The 19,403-nt window shown below is 41.5% G+C and overlaps 3 protein-coding genes across 6 annotated transcripts; all 3 read left to right on the forward strand.

The window, feature by feature from the left end:
• Nucleotides 1-79: 79 nt before the first annotated feature.
• On the forward strand, nucleotides 80-4,188 carry LOC122770439 (zinc finger protein 19-like). Its single transcript, XM_044027292.1, has 3 exons — nucleotides 80-671; nucleotides 2,062-2,379; nucleotides 2,550-4,188. The coding sequence occupies exons 1-3, from the start codon at nucleotides 194-196 to the stop codon at nucleotides 3,134-3,136; spliced, it is 1,383 nt and encodes a 460-aa protein (XP_043883227.1). The 5' UTR covers nucleotides 80-193; the 3' UTR covers nucleotides 3,137-4,188.
• Nucleotides 4,189-4,838: 650 nt separating this feature from the next.
• zfyve27 (zinc finger, FYVE domain containing 27) lies at nucleotides 4,839-13,112 on the forward strand. Of its 4 annotated transcripts, XM_044028928.1 has the most exons (15): nucleotides 4,839-4,916; nucleotides 4,991-5,157; nucleotides 5,779-6,016; nucleotides 6,147-6,217; nucleotides 6,312-6,498; nucleotides 6,759-6,854; nucleotides 7,122-7,234; nucleotides 8,615-8,733; nucleotides 9,012-9,083; nucleotides 9,942-9,962; nucleotides 10,175-10,195; nucleotides 10,885-11,026; nucleotides 11,247-11,293; nucleotides 11,415-11,496; nucleotides 11,588-13,112. In XM_044028928.1, exons 3-15 carry the CDS (start codon nucleotides 5,787-5,789, stop codon nucleotides 11,656-11,658), a joined length of 1,272 nt encoding a protein of 423 aa, XP_043884863.1. In that variant the 5' UTR covers nucleotides 4,839-4,916; nucleotides 4,991-5,157; nucleotides 5,779-5,786; the 3' UTR covers nucleotides 11,659-13,112. The 4 variants fall into 4 exon arrangements, with proteins under 4 accessions (XP_043884863.1, XP_043884864.1, XP_043884866.1 ...); XM_044028929.1 differs by lacking the exon at nucleotides 10,175-10,195 and having other exon boundaries at nucleotides 4,839-5,157; XM_044028931.1 differs by lacking the exon at nucleotides 9,942-9,962 and having other exon boundaries at nucleotides 4,839-5,157.
• A 498-nt stretch (nucleotides 13,113-13,610) lies between these two features.
• golga7ba (golgin A7 family, member Ba) lies at nucleotides 13,611-18,794 on the forward strand. The gene is made up of 5 exons (XM_044027492.1): nucleotides 13,611-13,698; nucleotides 15,786-15,911; nucleotides 16,848-17,000; nucleotides 17,103-17,204; nucleotides 17,320-18,794. The coding sequence occupies exons 1-5, from the start codon at nucleotides 13,687-13,689 to the stop codon at nucleotides 17,401-17,403; spliced, it is 477 nt and encodes a 158-aa protein (XP_043883427.1). The 5' UTR covers nucleotides 13,611-13,686; the 3' UTR covers nucleotides 17,404-18,794.
• The last annotated feature ends 609 nt before the right edge of the window (nucleotides 18,795-19,403 follow it).

Here is a 19,403-nt window from a genome sequence, read left to right on the forward strand (position 1 = left end):
TTTTTTTAATTAACTGGTGCAGTTCAGCCTCCAAATCACTAGGTGGCAGTCTTCGGCGAAACCTAAGGTTGGACATGTAAACACTGTACATCCGCATATCGCACCAGCAGAGACAACTAGACGTAGAGTGGTAATAAAATAGGCAATTTGTAAAAAGATACGATTATAGAGCTAAAGTGTCATTGAACGCAGCATGAAGCCGCAGCTGACTGAAGCCCGGAACCGTCCGTCTGTGACAAAACCCGCCGAAGATGAGGCTGCGCTTTGTTTACAGGAAGAGCTGGTTGCAGCTATATACGGAGCATTTGAAGTTGCTGTGCAGATAGCAGTCAGAGACGTGAAGAAACTGCTGGCTCACACACGAGGAGACGTTTATGAAGAGATGAGACGAGAGAACGAGTCTCTCCGACAAAGAATACAGAGAGCTGAAGCTCGCCTCGAGGACCGAGGAGAAAGTCCACCTCTGTCAAAGCAACCGCTCAATGCTGCGAGGCATTCGGATCAACACAGCCAAACAAACCTGTATAGTAGTAGAATCGAAGGTGACGCACTGCAGCCTGCTGGCGCACAAGATGAACATGAGAGTGGAGATGAAGAGCGGTCATCTGCTGGTGATGCTGAGACACAAATTGATTCTCCTTCAGAGGAACAAAGGCATGCAAGTATCAAAGGTCTGGAGCAGTTTATTCAGTCTTTCCCTCCATTCTTTGTCAATTTGAGTTGCAATAGTATACATGTGGGGATTATACACAGACGATGCATAATAAAAATTGATTTTATTTTGCATGCATCGATGCATTTATCCTTGTAGACCTTTAAACTGATCATAAGTGGGATTTAAGTGACTCTGAACGTGACATGGTTGTTGGTGCAGCAGAGTAAGTGGTTTATAAATGGACACAACCAACTAAGTTATATTTCATCAAGTAGGTGAGCATTTTTAAGTGGCTAAAATCTCTTTCCTTCATGTCCCCACTGTCAGCCATGTCTCACTGAGCACTTGACCCCCTGTCATAAGGATTCTCAGCATAGGGAACGCACATATTGGAGCTGGGTGGGCTGAAAAGTTCATAGGCTGACCATGATCCAATGATCGAATTTGACCAAATGTAATTTGTTTTTCAACATGGTCTCCCTCGCGGTCTACACACTTCTTCCATCGGTGTTGCAGCACTTGGATGCCCGTGGTATAGAAGCTCTCATCCTGATGGTCAAAAAAGTTCTCAATCATCAGTCCAATACTGCTTCATGTTGGAACAGAAAATAGTCAGGTGCCAAACCAGGAGAATAGGGAGGGTGATCAAAAGCCACAGTCATGCACAGCAGCCATTGCAACCACACAGTCATGTGCTGGAACATTGTCCTGATCAAACAAGACCCCCTTTGTCAGTTTTCCTGGTTGTTTTTTCTTGGTCACTTTTTGCAGCTGCCTCAACAAGTTGGCATGTTACTCTCCATTGATGGTTTGGTCCTTCTGAAAACAAACACAATGCCTTTAGCATCCCAAAAATCTGGGGCCGTCACCTTCCCTGTCGTTCCCCTTCCCTGGCCTTCTTTTGAGAGGGTAAAGAGGGGTGTTTCCACTGCAACCAACCTGGTGTGCTTTTGTGTGCCGAGGTCAAAAGCCATTGCACACACCTAGTGGAAATCTTTGACATGCCAAGGTTGTGCACAATGTTCTCTCTAAGGGAGATGCTCACAGCAGATATGGGTCAAATTGAAAGCTCTTCATACGCCTCTAGATTTCAGCTGCCCACATGGGCACAGTTAACAATGCTGTGCTAAGCATCATCCCCCATTGTAGCAGACATGTCAGCATGGATGTCCTTTTTCGGTGCCAAATTTTGTCCATGGCAATGAAATGTCTCTAATTCAAATTTGTACTCAATTTTTTTATGTGTATCTGTAAAGAAACAATGTAGTTACTATTAAAGAAGGATTTAATGCATGTCACGTTTCATTGCTCTGCCATTACTCCTTCTCAGTCAGTTTTTCACAAATTGTAAAATGTGTCATATCAGTCATGTCCCCTTGTTCAGTGCCTTGTGATCTTGTTTACAGAGGTCACTGGAGTCCCCACTGTTCATGTGATGAAGGCAGAAAACATTAAGCCACCATGTCAGGACTCGCCAGCTCAAGACAACCACATGGCCTCACTGCTCAGCAATGATGCTGAGTTTACATCAGAGCAGGTTAGAATAAAGCAGGAGAAGCCTGAAGAGGATGAGCAAGATGGTTCATCATGTTGTTTGGACTCTGTCAAAGTGGAGGATTTCAGTCTGGAATCTGTGTTGGAGATACAGTCCAACATGTTGGAGGAGTGGGAGCTTGAATTGCCAGAGCAACACACCCGGCTTCCCTGCACCAGGCTGACTCAGGGTAAGATCAAAACAGTGAGAGCCTGAAGCAATCACGCAAAATGCTACCAAGCAATTGTAGCATCATATACTTGGTACTGTATTGAATCAAATTATAGATAATAAAATAAAAGGTTGGACACACAATTATTCAATTTCCTTCAGTTTAACCCCATACTTATTTTTCCACAGCTCATTCTCCAAATATGAATACAGGCCTCCCACCACCCACAGATCTGCCACCCCTATCCTCTGAGTTCCCCGTCATCCCGCTGCCAGAACCAGCTCCCCTCTCAGAAGCCCATCCAGAGATTTATGGAGTCCACATGAGGACCAGCCAAAACCACGGCCACACCATAGCCAACTTCTACACATGCAAGTTCTGTGGTCAGATCTTCCGCTTGCCCAGCCTGCTGCGGCGGCACCTTGGCCAGTGCCCGCAGAAGCTGCAGCAGCATTGTCAGCCTCCTGCTACAGGAAGCAAACGAAGCAGACTGCAGATTTACCCTCCAGGCTGCAGCCCCTTCCACTGCACGGTGTGCAACCGAGAGTTCAACCGCATGGAGAACCTCAAAACCCACCTTCGCATACACACAGGAGAGAGACCGTACACCTGTTCAGTGTGCTCCAAGTGTTTCCGTCACTCTGGTGCATTAACCAGACACTTTCGTATCCACACCGGAGAGAAACCTTATGTCTGTGAACAGTGTGGAAAGTCATTCAGAAACTGTGGGGGGCTTAAATTCCACCAGCGCTCACACAGCAAACAGCTACAGTGAAGTGGAAAGCACATGGGATATAATCTGCTGATTTTTCCTCATTATTCATTATATTTTTTTTATTATTTATGCTTGAATGTCTTTTTTTACAGCATTTTCCAGATGACAAGTCCTGAAACTCTTAATTCTCTGGACAGGCATGACACTTTATTTACAACTAGTAGTCCATAAGTTAGTCCTGAGTCACACTAACTGATAGGTGATCCTTCCACAACAGGCATTCTCCTACTGCATCATGTGTCTGCCAGTTTTCCCTTTGAGACAACAGGAATCATCATGGTGATCTTTGTCAAACCATCTATTAGGTTAATGATGCAAATTCAGTCAGTTTCATCACTTAATCAGTAACTCAAACCTGTACATGTTACTCATGTCTATCTTGTTTTGCTATGATTTGTTTCATTTATCCAAATGTGCGTCTTAATTTGACATTGTGGAAAATGGAATTGAAATTGAAAGTGAACTAATCGTGTGGTTTTGTTGAACTCACCTCTGTAGATGTGACAGTGGAAGCCTGCAGGCAGCAATCTAATTGCGATATTTAATTGCGAATTGCGAAGTAAGATTTATAACAGGAAAATGTACGTGCAATTACGTGCAAGTCAGACACTGGAAGAAGCCCTTGTAGAATCCCAGCCCAGACAGTGTTGACAGTCAGACAGCATCTGTGTTTGAGAAATATTTCTAAAAACAGTTGCCAAGTTCATATGAAGTGATTATCTAAGGATGGCTTGGAGACATTCAGATTGCCTGTAGGGGACAACAGAGAACATATCATACAATGTATGACAAACTGAATAAATCAGTGGTATTGATATTAAATTCCAACTTAAGAAAGAAAGGAAGACATTACAGTTGATAAAAACTTATGTTCAGATAATGTGTTTTCATGTATTGCTAATGTGTGCGGAGTGTGCCAGTACCACACAGAAAACATGCAAAATTTAACCTGTGGTGCAAATTTAATCTGGAATTTACGAAATAATGCATTGTCAACTTTCTCCTGTGTACAAATTAAATGATTTTACTCACTTCAACAGGTAAAATGAGAAGTTATCTGTGTCTGTGACATCTTGTGTTTCACTTATCCTTGCCTAACTGACACTCTAATGAGAAAGTGCTAATCCACTGGGATTTTTGTGCACAGCCATCTTAATTTGACAGAGAATGATGTGGAAAAAGTCGAAATATGCAGTTTTGCAGCAGTTGTCTGGATGGACATGCCTTATTGATGCAAGATTAGAGGAGAATTTTAAGATTTGTTCAAAATGATAGAAAAGCTACAGTTACTCAAATAACCACTTACAACCATTACTATCCACAACATGTCGAACCCTGAAGCTGATGAGCTTCAGGTGTACAGCAAACATTTTTACTGTACACTTTTAAAGAATAATCCTGCATTAGCACTTTTTAATTGGAAAAATTGTCAAATTTCAGATGCAATAAAAACTAAATTTTCCACAAGTTGGACCAGAGTCTTTTCCAAACATATATGACTACTAGCATAATGGAAGAAATTTCAAATCAAACTGTCCCATATTTGCACGTTTAATCAAAAAATTCTCAAATTTAGATAAGCCATTTTAAAATACATATAATCTAATGTTTCAGTTGAAGATCGTCCCGCTCTGTGATCGACTGCATCACAGACCGCCCCCATTTTGCATCGTGTTTTCTGCCGTCAACAATTCGGCCTGGATGAAATGCGGAAGTGGATGTTTCCTGAACAACACTGTGCTAACAACAAAGCTAGCAGTGATTAGTAGTCGTTCATAAAGTAAATAACTATTGTACTCGAATATTTTAACCGCAAGCTACTCAACAGTGTTGTAAATCGACTGTCTTTGACAGATCCATGCTCATACAGGACGGCAGACTGCTGTCATGTTGACTGGGCTGGGTGAATTTGGAGGCTTTTCCTTCCTCCGGGCTGACGATGTCGGTGAGACTTGCTAGTTTCGCTTGAGCTCCTCGGCTGCTTCATCACAAGCTGCCTAGTGTTGGACCCTCAGCTCGGGGTGAGTTTCTCCTTCGCATCCGGCGGCCGATTTAACTTTCTGGGTTTATTTTGCAATAATATGTCTGTAGTGTCCTTGTCAGCACACCGCCTCAGTGTTTTTGCCGGAGCTGCAACCAGGGCTGGACGACAATGCTAAACACCTTATTACAAAAAAATAGTTTTTAAATCACTCGTTATTGATGGTTGTTGCTGTAAATGTCACACAGTGATAGACTGTCATTTTTGCTTCTGAGTGAAGTTTATAAAGATTCGGTTACTTGCAACTATGTGTATTATTAAGAGTAATTGCTCAATGTTTAAACATAATATCAATATTTATATTAATCTTAATTTTAGTGAGATTGAAGACCCCCATTGAAAGTGACCCCTGAACACAGTCAGAAGCACAAATAAATACAGTCTTTAAATTAAAGTCTATAAAGAGTAGATTTGGCTGGAGCATTGATGTTTTCTTTCTTCCTGCATTACAAATATTGTAGTATTTTTTGCTTAAAATGCCTGTCCCTAATTTGTATGTATCATTGTCTGGTCTTACAGCAACAGAACATACTTAAACTGCAGAGTTTATCAAGAGATTTATTGTCAATTCACCAAAACTCTTTCTTTTAAATCTTTATAGGAACAAAAATGCACAGTACTGGGATGTCCCACGAACCTTCACAGGGTACAGGGGAACGTGGGGAGCTGGTACACACGCTATCCAAAGACACACTTGGATCTCCAGATGCCTCTGAGCTTGGGAGCCCACGATGTACTCCAAACTTTGACCTCCTGAACATGGTCGTGTCCTACAAGAAAATGGCTCAGTATCTAGAACCACTGGTAGATGCAGTGGAGCTGAGCCGCTTCCTGCTTGGGTGTGTATATGCTTTAGTTTGTGGTCTATTTGAGCTTAATGTGACTTAAATGCCTCCAGCCTTAAGTGGTAATGGCAAGAAGCCAAATTTATATTACAGCATTCAGTGCCATGTGCTTTCTGTTTCGCAGATGGAGGATGCCTCTGTGCTCTCTGTTTGTGTGTATATTGCTTAATGTCTTCTTCTGCACTGTTAATGAAGGTAAGAAAATGCATTAATATTGATCATTTGGATGGTCTTCTAAAAATACTCTTGAATAATGAATGCACTGTTGTGTGTGCCTGTGTGGTGTCAGTGGGTTGGTTCTCAGTGGGTGTGGTGGCAGCGTTGGTGCCTGCTTCCTTCGGTTACCTGCAGGACAGGTGTGGAGGCAGAGTTACAGACACTGAGCTCCAGAAACGACATTATCACACTGTGCACCGCAGAGACCTGCAGACAGTGCATCTCACCAAACAGGAAGCCATGCTGGAAGTAAAAGACCTGTAAGAAATATGCCACAGGGGATAGGGTTAAGTGCAGCAGGGCTACAGCTAATGCAATATTTTTATTGCTGGTTTTGTCATTTGATGATTTTCTTTTAAATTTGACATCAAAAATCTTAAGTACATGCACTTCAGTTTTTGAGTTCATCTACACCTTTTTAAAAATGACCAACTGGTGATTAACATTATTTTCTTTTTGGATCACCATTACAGAAATGCATACAATCTTGTAATTTTTGTTGTTTGGTTGTTTTCACCAGTTTGAAGCACCTTGACGATATACTGTCCTCCGCATGCCAGTCAGCAGAAACTATTTACAAGGTCCTGTACTGGGATAATCACACCAAGTCATCAAGGTTAGGATTTACACACACACATCAATAATAATAAATAATATGAACTGCAAATTAAGTTGTATTTGTTCAAATCAAATAATCAAATAGAGACATGTAACTGTTTAAATACGTTGTAAGCTATTATTTTTCTGTTATAGAACTTTGTCATTCATACCCATGTCAGTAGTTACAACATTATAGCATTTAATGTAACCCTTCTTTTTGAGATAATTTAGGTTCAATGGTTTGATTTGAGTAAAGCCTGACATTTGTAATATACTCCCCCAGGTTTTATGGAGGGATGTTCATCGTGTTGTGCTTACTCTACATTGCTCCTGTGGGCTGGGTGCTGGCTTTACTCAACAGCACCATCTTCCTGTGGAACAGAGATTTCTACAGAGGTCAGTTAATTCTGTCTGAAAGAGGTTAAAGTCTTGTCTACATTTGGTGAGACGCCATGGCACCAATCTCCACAGATGGCAGGTGCAGTAGGTGCAGCCACAGAGAAGTTTATGTGGGATGCATGTCAGAATTGTGGTCAGAATTTGCAAGGCGGTGCACAAAGAAAGTAGTCTGGATAAACAGGAAGTCAATGAGATAACATCTGCCCATTACTGCCAAAGTATGTAGTTGTTACGTCAGAGTAGATGCATTGAATCACTTTTTTTTTAAAAAAAAACATCTTTTGTTTTGTTTTCAAGATAAGCTCCATGTGTAATAAACAAGAGAAGTCCTTGTGTCTCACACTGTTTAATACGTCTTACATGACATTTCTTTGTTGATCGCTCTGTTAAAACAGCTCCTTTCCAAGACTTTAGACCCATGGTTCTCAAACTCTGGTACATGTACCACCAGTGGTATGTGAGCTTCCTCTGGTGGTACCTGGAGGAAAATATACCAGGGTATGTGATCGGAGTGGAGCTGAGTGCATAGAAAATGAAACAAATAACAAAAATAAATAAACAAAAAATAACGATAATTAGTCACCTTATCTCTCACTCCATCTTCATCTAATCTCACTAAATTGTTGTCTGAAGTATATGTGAGGAAGAGGAAAATGATGAGAGAGCACATTATTTTATTGGGAGTAAATCTGCCTCCTGTGAAAAGTCTGCATTTGATTTTGCTCGGCCTATTTACATCACTGTATTTTAAGGTTGCCGATAATGGTGTTACTTTTCTCAGGTGGCACTTGGTATAAAAAGCTTGAGAACCACTGATTTAGAGCCATGTGGTCGCCTCTGTGGTCCGTATGCTGCTTTTATAAACACTATATACATTTATTTGGCCAATTTTCTCTTAGACACACCCATTGCGTGCATGGTGCACCTGTAGTCACACAAATACAGAGGTGTGTGACAAGGTGCTGCAACAATGTGAGTAAAAACCAGACTTTCAGAGAACACCAACTCATCATCTATTAAACCAAGACAACGTTGAGAGGATCTTGTCTAATTATTGCCTGCAGTTTCACTTTCACGTAGCTGTAAACATTCGGTTAATGTCTGTTCATTGTTTTTATACATTTTATTTATGCATTTAACAAATGCTCCAAGACACTTGAGCAATGACACGTACACAATAGAAATCATACAAAAGTCGCTCTGAAAAGGTGGGTTTTGACGGTTGATAGTTCAGTACACTGTACACAGTGCTTTGGTATAGAGCTGCAAAAGGCTCTGTCACATTATATTTATACAATTCCTCTGAAAAATGTCTAGAAATGTTCAGTGTTGCTGTGTTATGTTGATTGTGACGTGTTGTTTCCTCTGTGCTTCCAGTTTTATTAGACTTTAGGAATCTCTTCCCCGTGGGCCAGACCAAGGCCACTGAGGGGCTATGTGAGGAACAGGAACAAGGCAATTCACTGGACAGGACCCCCACACCAACTAGTCTGGAGGTGAGAGAAAGGCACATAGTGGTCAAAGGCTTCAGTGGTTGTACTTTTCATTTCAGTCAACCATGACTATAACCTTCGTATATAGTTTATCCTATGCTGTCAAAGTGTTTATTCACTAATGTCTCTCTATCCATGGTACCATGGTTTTTTGGTGTCCAATTTGCTGAATAGGGGACTCTGTCTGTCTGTCTGTCTGTCTGTCTGTCTGTCTGTGTGTGTGTGTGTGTGTGTGTGTGTGTGTGTGTGTGTGTGTGTGTGTGTGTGTGTGTTGATGACAGGACCTGTCACCTGGCAGTGTGGAGGAGGCTGAGGAAGCAGAACCTGATGATGAATTTAAAGATGCCATCGAGGTAAAAAAGGACTCTTAACCTTTACACCCACATTTCAGTTATACTTTCACTGACAAATCTGGACGCCCTAATTCATTTTTCATGACACATATGATTTGGGAATTTAAAGTAATAACAATAATGTATAACAAGGTTGTAGAAATGTGATGATATACATCAGGATAGAAAAATAAGTCGTGCACTGTGAGCATGTAATTGTTCTTGCAGAAAGTTTATTACAACATGTCTATGCAGTGTATGCAGCTGGAGGTAGCAGCTAGCTGAGCTCAGCTAAGCATAAAGACTAAAAGCAAGACTGGCTCTAATTCAAGATTCGAGAACGTTCTTTGTCATTGTGCAGTTTCCTGACAACGGAATTATCAGTTGCAGTTTAAATATATAAATGAAAGAAATCATCAATAATCATTAATGATATATTTGTTTATGTCTGTGTACAAACAACAAGGTTGTTTCATGTTTGTTCCATTCAATACATAAAAGAAATACTTAAATGCAGAAATAATGGATGAATTTGTGTATCTTAAATGAGCTGGTTCGCCTTCTGTCTTTGTGCTAAGCTAGGCTTACTAGCTCTCCTGACTCTAGTTTCATATTTGATGTACATACTTAACGGTGGTATCCATTTTCTTACAGTAAACATGAAACCAAATGAGCACATTTTGACTGTTCCTGAAAATATGTTCCATCTGCTAAATAATGGAAGTCTGTAGTTCATACTCTAACTGAAAAGGGGAAGAATGTTTCAGGAGTGTTGTGAACAGTCCTTAATGTCCTATTTTACTAATATGAAGCATCAGTGTTCACACAAACAAATCACACACGTTCTTTCTTTTTTCCTCTGCTGTCTTCTTAAATCAGGAACATTCAATTTCCCTGCAGGTGAGTGTCGCTCCCCTCTGTTTAGAGGAGGCTAGTGCACTGCCGCCCTGTACTCTGTATAGAGCTATGACACATGCGCGTCATGTGTTGTAAAAGCTTGTGTGAGGGTGACCTTGTGGTTAAGGTCTTGCTTAAAGGGTTGGGTTTGCTCCTCTTTGTTGAAGTCACACTGAGTAACATTGTTTTCATGCGTTGTTCTGCATCCTGATAAGGAAACTCCCATGGTCTTAGTGGTAAGTGGATTTTCCCACTACCCCCATCCCTCCCTGCTAACTTCATGTGTTTGTTCCATTGGCATGATAGTGATAGTTAGTTCAAGCCCATACTTGGGTACCTCAGTTATCCCAGGTCATTAATTTCTTGTCTGCATGCCTATGGCATTGTTCATCTTACTTTAGAGAGTGTTTTGCACAGAGGCATATTATTTTAGTTGGATTGAAGTGTTGGTGCATGAGAAATAAACATGTATGTTTCTGACTGTAGTTGTTACATTATCCCCATCTCCTGGTTATCCTGTTCCCTAACTGCCTGTTTGGGGTGGATGGATTTCTTCATCTTATTATTCTCTGGTCCTCTTAGATTCTTGTAATTCTCCATTTAACAAACCTTATTTTGGAAACATCTCATTGGGTATAGAGTTATGAAAACATGTATTATGCAGTGAGCAGTTTTCTAGTAAATACCTGAACATTCATCTTGTGCCTGTCTCCCAGTACTCACCATCACTCTATTGGTTTGCCAAACATTAACACTATTTCTTACCCATGCCGCTGAGTTTGACTCTGTTTCCTGGCCAAGTTTCCACAGACAGGCTCTGATTACTGTAACATCTGTAGTATGTAACTAGCATTTTCTCTGTCCATCACCTCCTCCTCCTCCTCCTTCTTCCTGTTTCCTCCTCCCTCCTCCCCCTCCTGCTCAGGAGGATGATGATGTGCCTCTTGGAGCTCCGGAGTATGACACCATCTCTGAAAATGGTCTGTTGAGCCGCAATGAACCAATACGCAGCAAAGTGTCCAAACTGACAGAGAAACTACGTAAACGTTACCCTACCACCAGCACAGGTCAGTCTGCTATGACCAAATCTCAAGGTACTGTACATAGTAAGGCAGAAACCTTTCCAATGTTATCCTGTAGGTGGATTTGTTTTGAAGTTTTAAGACCAAGGCAACCTCTAACATTGTTCAACAGCGTCATGAAGGAGGAATTCTTCTCATATCTTAGCTCTGAACACATGCTTTTATTTTTTTAATACCAGTTGTCTTTCTGTATTTGTCTCCAAAGGCAACTGTTCCAGCTGTAGTGCCGTCTTCTCAGTACTAAAGAAAAGGGTGAGACTGAGAACCCAGTGAAAAGAATCTGGGCTATATTTAGACATCTGGCCATTACAATTTAGATTTTTTTCTCACGTTTCTGTGGGTTCAAGCTTCAACACACTGTCTCTTATTGCAGAGGAACTGCAGTAACTGTGGCAACAGCTTCTGCTCCCGATGTTGTTCTTTTAAGGTGCTGAGAGCTTGCATGGGGGCAACGGGTAAGGACGGGAAAATGGAAAAAAATATTGGACCATTATTTCTTCTCTGACTGATTCAAAGTGACTGAAACTCTCTCTTTTGTCTCTTTAGCTCCAGAGGCCCAGAGAGAGACCGTATTTGTTTGTGCTGCCTGTAATTCTTCTCTCATCAAGTTACAGTGAGACGGCATGTCGGTCTTTTCTTCCAGTGGCGAGTGGGAAGTAATTAATGTTCGTCCCCAAGCTGTTCACCGTGTTCCTGAGGGCCTCACACATGAACCTTCCATCTGTCAACGTACCTCCTGTGTTCAACTCAAAGACTTTTTCCACTTAAATCTGTCCTTAGCTACTTACAATTATAGGACTGTACTTTACTGTAGTACTGTATTTCCTGTTCAAACTCTCAATGAAGAACTGGGACCTTATTAATCAATAAGACTTAAAACAGGAAATGTACAAAACCATAGGACTCGGAGTCTTCCCTTTGCTGAGCAGAGGGAAGCACAAAGTATGCAAGGTGGAGATCAGTATTGAGCTGCTGGCGTTGGGTGTTTGGAGGACTTCTACTGGATATCAGTGGTTTTGATTTTATTTGCCTTGCCTCAGCTTAAAGTTGTGTCCACTGGAATATTGGTATTGTAGTTCTGCTCTACTACAATGCCAAGAGAACTTTTCTGTACGAACAAGACTACTGGGTGACTTTGGTGGATTTTTTTTTTTAGATTGGTGATGGATATGATGTTTTGAGCTGGGCAGTGTACAAAACTTGGATGAACAAAATAATGTCTGGATAACCAAAAGTCGCTCCGCATTTGGCCCCGGTTGCTGCAGTAAACAGAGGCTTGACGCCTGAAACTAAACCCTTTATCTCACAGGCTCACTTGTTGTCCTCTATTGCACTTTTATCTGTAGCTGGTCAGCAGTTCCATTTGAATATTTCTGGGTTTATTTAATTTCATTTAATGAGCCCAGAATATTTTACAACACCAGACCGTTTCATGCAGAAGATTTCTACGCAAATTCTGCAACCAGTGATGAATCCCCTTACGTGTCTGAGAAAAAACAGTGGTTAAAATGTAACGCAGTGCTGAGAATGAGGATGAGTTGGTCTCTACTTGTTATGATAAAACTGTTGCTTTGTTTGTTCCTGTGTGGACAAGGCAAACGTCTTTTTTTTGACTGTCCGCCTGGAAAAAAAACACTTATCAATGTAGTGCAGGTTTCTCATTTTAACCGTGTCCAAGTCAACCCAGTTTGATTAAATTTTATTCTGAACACACTGAGAAACCATCTGAAAATGTCACCAGAGCCTCTCACTCTTGCAAGCAGGACTTAATAGAATTTAAGTGGGGGCATTATTCTAGCTTTAACTACAATAAGCTAGATCTTGATGGTGAAGTTCTTTTAATCCCGTTTCAGACACAGATGATTGTACTTGTTTGCGTTGCTTTTATTGTAATCCTATATATAAATGGTTAATGGTTAAAGTTGTTCTACTATATCTATTGTATTTAATTTAAAACTCCACAATCGATTATGATTTGACCCAATGTTGAATTCTGTACATATTGGCCCATATTTTATGGTTGAAACATGCCATTATTGAAATAAACTGAGATGATTTGATTAACTTAAAAGTCACAGTGGCACATGTTTTTGTGAGCGTTTAAATAATGGAATCGTTTCACTAGAAGCTTTAGTTATAGTGGAGGAGGTTTTATTATTGTTGTTATTATTTTTGTTTTTTTAATCTAGTATTAACTAGACAAACAAACAAAAATTGTAATATGTTTTTTCAAATTAATGGAGTGTGTATGTGTATAGAGTATATGTATGTATGTATGTATATATACATATTGAACTATATATATATGTATATATATATATATATATGTATGTATATATATATATATATATATATATATATATATATATATATATATATATATATATATATATATATATATATATAGTTCAAATATATATAGTTAAAATGTTTGGTTAAAGCCAGTGTCCAAACTCACAGGAGATAGGAGGGACAATTAAATCAACATGATCTAAACCTGTGCTTGTGTTAGCCCCACCCCTCCTCTGTCCTCTCGTCCCCGCCCCTCCCCTCGCCGCTCATCCCGTGTGTCCTCGTGAAGAGATTTCAGCGCACGCAGCAGCAGCAACAGGGACTCGTCCCCACGGTCAGCCGCGGATGGCAACATGGCGACAGAGGTAAGACTGGCGACATTATGGCTTTTAAAATTCCGCTCAGGTTTCCATCATCATCATTGTCATCATCATCATCACAGACAGATGTGTGTGGTCGTCCTGTGGTTTCGATGAGACCGGTGCAGTGGACGTGTCTGTCCAGACTAGAGAGGACATTAGGGTTCACTGTGATTGAGCGTCGATCGGCGGCTCACTTGAATCAGGACAGTGTTTGTCCTACATTATCACATCAGTGTCTATTTCTCCCCCCTGGAGCGTCTCCTGGTATTTTAGAGGGGAGAAAAAGAAAAGAAGAGCCATGAACTGAAACATAATGGTGGAGATTTGTTTTGTCAATGAGATGTTTAACTGTTTGGGTGGAAACAGATCTGTTTATGTGTTTTTGAGACGCCCAGTAATCCGCTCTCTCTCACACGCACACGCACACAATGGTTTGGGCAGCTTTTCCTCTTAGGACACTGCGTTAACTTCCATTCATTTGGGCAGTCTCAACAAAGCTCTAACCACAACCCTAGCCGGAAAACTCACAACTGAGAGATAACTTGACCTTAACCAGGACCTCAGCAATGTCCTGGTTCCCCTTTAGAACCTGGCTTTGGTCTCTATGATAACTACTGGACCTCACAAGCTCAGTGTCCTGACACGGAGGAACAGATTTCAGCACCATGGACAGAAGCCACACAGCACTGACCTGACTCACTGCGTTTCCAACATTTCGAGCTGGAAAATGCACTCACCAGCCACTTTATTAGGAACACAAGACAGAAGTAGCACCCACCCAGTGTGGCCTTGTGCTACTGTAGCTCTTCTGCTTCAAGGTTCCTCGTGATGTGCATAAGACGAGCCAATCACACACTCAGTATCGGTCTGATACTGGTGGTCAAAATCTATGGATCAGGTGTGGGGGGGAAGGAGAAAATCTGATACAACCCATGCTCCCTAAATAACAGCATAGGTGATATAGCTGTAATGAGAGAAGTCTATAACCAGCATTCTGTTAAGGAAATGACCAATTCTAGCTTGGTGGTATGTGCATTGCAAATGTCTTATAAACAGCTGAGTTAAGATGAGATGTAAAAGGACTGTATCAAATTGATATATTGGTATAAATTCTAGGTTGTGATATCGAGCCATCCCTTGTTCAGTGTTCATAGATCGTCTTCAGCACACCTCAGGTGTAATGAGTAAATATTTGAGTCGATTAAGGTATGAATGTTGATCCTGGCATGTGTTAGTCAGAAGTGAATCTGGATTGAACAATGCGGCAGGTGATGTGAAGGTAGCCATCTTTCCTCCCTATGTCTATGTGCTCACATGCAATTGAATGCTGGCTGATTGGGTTTTTGTGCTAACAAGCAGTTGAACAGGTGTCCCTAACAAAGTGGCCAGCTAGTGCACGGGAGTTCTGTGTCAAGTCTCATCTTGTTTCTGTAGATCGATCTGTTGTGAGCCATGGCAAAATGTTGGCTATACTTCCCTGTGCTACACCAGCGAGAGAGGTAGAGTGTGTGTGTGTACTTTTTGTGTGTTTACACTGCCCTTGTCAGGACCAGTAGTCCTTGTGGACACCAGAATCTGGTCCTTTTCTGAGGAACTGGTTCATTTTAGGGCCAATGTTTAAATTGTGGTTAGATTAAGGTTAGGGTTAGGCATTAACTGTTTAAGGTTAGGGATAACACTTTATTACGGCTGTCTGAATGTATGGAAGGCAGTGCAGTGTCCTGAGAAGAATAACTGTACAAACCTGTGCGTGTGTGTGTGTGTGTTAAAGATAGTATGTCCAGTGCTGGGCTCTGCTCCAGCAGACAACAAGGCAGAAATGAGTGCAGACACTGAGCCACAGAGTGATTGATCACATTTGCTCTATCATCCTATACTTCCACTTCAGCCTCTGTTTGTACACTCTGCCAGGAAACGGGTACACAGAGAGCTGTAGCCCTGTCTCTCTCCAGGGGCTCATTAAATAATAACAACACAACAAGAGTTGCAAAGTTAAAAGTAGACGTGGGAATCAGAGAACCTAATTAAAAGAGATACTGTGCTAATTTTTACACAAATCTTACTTGTGTGTGTTTGATTTGTCCCCACAGTTCCACAACCTACAGGAGTTGAGGCACAGTGCGTCTCTGGCCAACAAAGTCTTCATCCAGAGAGACTACAGCGAAGGAACCACCTGCAAGTTTCAGACCAAGTTCCCCTCGGAGCTGGAGAGCAGGGTGAGGACACGTGTTCACATCAACATGCTCCTATATTATGTTTTGTGTTCTTGTGACATGCATACACATATATAGGTCTAATTAATTGGTCCTTCCTGTTATTTGTCATTGAATAGATCTATCTTCTCGCTGTTACATTCAAACCATTGTCAAATTTGTTCACACAATGCAGCTTAAGCCAATGAACTCCACAGGACGACCTCTGTGCTTCTCAGTATAGCATTGTTTTCTATTTTCGTGTCTGTGGTGACATGAAGCAGAAGAAGCACACAGTGCAGGTAAAGCTCGACACCTTCATACAGCAGCACTGTGGCTGCAAACATCGAGAGGCACCCATGAAAGGTTTCAGAGGTGGATTCTACTGTTAAAAAGAAACCCGGACGTTCAAGCAGATTTCACAATCATTATTATTTATCATCATTTTACCATACGTCTGCATGTTCAGTCACAGCTGCTGCTGTTTCCTTCAACATGCAGCTCCAAAACACTTTCCTGGATGCAGAAAATGTACCAAATTAAGATGTAAACAAAATCAAAAGATGGAGAAAAGGCTCTTTTATGAATGTTAATCCTCATTCATAAAGGGTTAGGGTTAACACAATGAACATATGGTTGCGTGATGTTAAACAGACACACTAAACAACATCTGAACAGGAAACGGCAGCGTCATAGCGGTGGATACACTATGCCAACTAATACAAAGGATAAACACAATTTATGTAAATAATAGACTCATGATTTGAAAATGAAACCATCTGTGCTCACATGGTTTCATCTATGCGTGACAACACATTAGTCCAGTTGCTTTTTAACAGTTGCTATGGTTGCACTTCATGAGAACGGTTTGGTGAATGATTCCCTCATCTCCCATGTTTTACAAATATACATCACTGGGCTGCATCTATCGGCTCGTGACGCTGTCCTCCACGCCTCTAGATTGAGCGGACGCTGTTCGAGGACACTGTGAAGACTCTGAATAACTACTATGCAGAGGCAGAAAAGATAGGAGGACAGTCGTACCTTGAGGGATGTCTGGCCTGCGCTACAGCATATCTCATCTTCCTCTGCATGGAGACGCGTTATGAGAAGGTAAGACTGGGTTTCCTCACGCTCGGAGGATTTTAACTAAGCAGCGTTTGAAGGCAGCGGCTGAACGTGCTCTGTTGTTCTTGTATTGACCGTGTCTGTCAGGTGTTGAAGAAGATAGGCAAGTACATTCAGGAGCAGAATGAGAAGATCTATGCTCCCAGAGGCCTGCTCATCACAGACCCCATTGAACGGGGAATGCGCGTCGTATCCTTACTCAGATTTTGTGAATGAGTGAATGTACAAAAAAAAGGCGAAAGAGCTTTTTGTTCGATTCATGCTGCTCTGTTGTGACATGTTGCCCCCTAACTACTTTCACTAGATAGAGATTTCCATCTATGAAGATCGGGGTTCCAGTGGCTCCAGCTCAGGGAGCAGCTCTGTGTCTGGCAGCACTGCTCGATGACCGGGTTCTTCCTGAAGACCACGTCACACCAGATCAATCACATCCCAGCTGGAGAACTTGGAGGGCAAATGATATCACTCCTGTCCCAACACATGGCACATACAGTCCTTCAACATATGTTCACACAGAATTCACTGGCCTATTTTTGCTCATGACCGGCCATGTGCTTCAGTCGTACTGTTGTCACAGTGAACGTTTAGAACACGCACTTACATTGTTTGCATGCACATTGAATCAGACGTGTGGATGCAGTGTCGTTATGTGTGGAACAACTTTTTTTTTTGTGGATATTTGTGTGATCGTATGTTTCCTTCCTTCCTTCCTTGTTTCCTTACTGTTACGTGTGATGGGGGGATAGGAAGAATGAAAGGAAGTGAGAAGGAAATGGAGGATGTGTTAAGTGTTGAGAAAGGAGTGCAGACCTCAACCAACCTCACACCACATTACAGCTGCAACACAAGGTCCAGATCAACCTCAGCCATACCCTGCCCACACTGGACCAACCAGGACACCATCACACACATCGCCAGTGACCGTGCACACTTGACAGTGGCTTGTGGAAATGTTATTTGTAGCTCTATTGGAGTTTTCAGGCTGTAGCAAATGTGGAAAAGGGTGTACTAGTATTTGAGCAGAGCATCACCAAGGCGCAGTGTTTAAAATTTCACTTTTGTTCGTGACGTTGTAGCTGAATATTCCTCAACCCGTTGTTCCCTTCCAAGTGTGCTGAAGAACCTCTATGGCCTTCAGTTACCATAGAAACATAAAAGATGTTTAGATTGTAAAAACATGGAGGTCCAAAATGGCGCCACATCTGATCATGAAAAACAAAACACTCAATCAGGTCAGGTGAGTGTACACTTATTTAAAATGATATGTTGTACCTTAAATCTTTGCCAAATGAAAATAATTTTACACACTGGGCCTTTAACTGTACAAAGAAGCTCTTCCTCCATCACCTCTGCTGTAAATGGTGCTTTGTGGTAGCGAACGAAAAATCATCATGTTGTAGCAGATCTTCCATTGCATCTCTCCCTTGAAGGTAATTCTACACAAACACAGATAAATGCACATTTTCATTGCTTTCCATGAGTGAGACCAACTCTTCCTCAATATTTATTATGCAAAGACATGCGTAAGCGGACTAAGGATGTGTTAAACATAATGTCTTCCTAAAATCTTACCTGTGTAGTAGTTTTAAAATACACAAAACCCTTCCTTGACGTCTGAGCAAACTTCCAAAGAACAACAACTGCCAAACAAAGAAATGTGTCTCTTATTTTGGTGACTTTGTGTGCAAGAACAAACTTTCGTACCGCTTGTCGTTTAATATGTAGCAATGAGGTTGAACTGTATGTGACTGGTGTCAAAATAAATACTGTTTCATCACAGCTACGGCGAGGACGTCCTTCTTTCTTCTCTACCAGTGCATATACGAAAGAGACCAGTGGCAGAGGATCTGACAGGGAAAGGTTAGTAGGCCACTCATCACAGACACTAAAAATAAGCTTATACTCAATGGAGTGCAAAAAAATATTAGAAAATCTCATTCATTTGATGCTATTACAAGATTTGACTGTGTGCCACAGCTTTTTCAGCAGAAAAAAGCTGAACCCTGTTCTTTAGTTTTTACTATTAGGTATGGGCCACATGGTCAGTGTAGTGGTTAGCACTCTTGACTTTGCAGCAAGAAGACCCAGGCTTCGAGCTCCCGATTGGAACAAGGGGGCATGTTCTCCTGTGTGTGCGTGGGGTTTCTCCGGGTTCTCTGGCTTCCTCCCACAGTCCAAAAACATGCAATATGGGGATTAGGTAAATTGGTCACTCTAAATTGACCATAGGTGTGAGAGTGAATGGATGAATGGTTGTTTGTCTCTATATGTGGCCCTGTGATCCTATCCAGGGTGTGACCCCGCCTATTGCCCTATGTCGGCTGAAATTGGCATAGCAGTAGAAGATGGATGGGTGGATGGACTTTTGGGTGCAGGGAATAACACGTT

Source organism: Solea senegalensis, linkage group LG6 (genome assembly GCF_019176455.1).
Source record: "Solea senegalensis isolate Sse05_10M linkage group LG6, IFAPA_SoseM_1, whole genome shotgun sequence".
Taxonomy (NCBI): domain Eukaryota; kingdom Metazoa; phylum Chordata; class Actinopteri; order Pleuronectiformes; family Soleidae; genus Solea; species Solea senegalensis.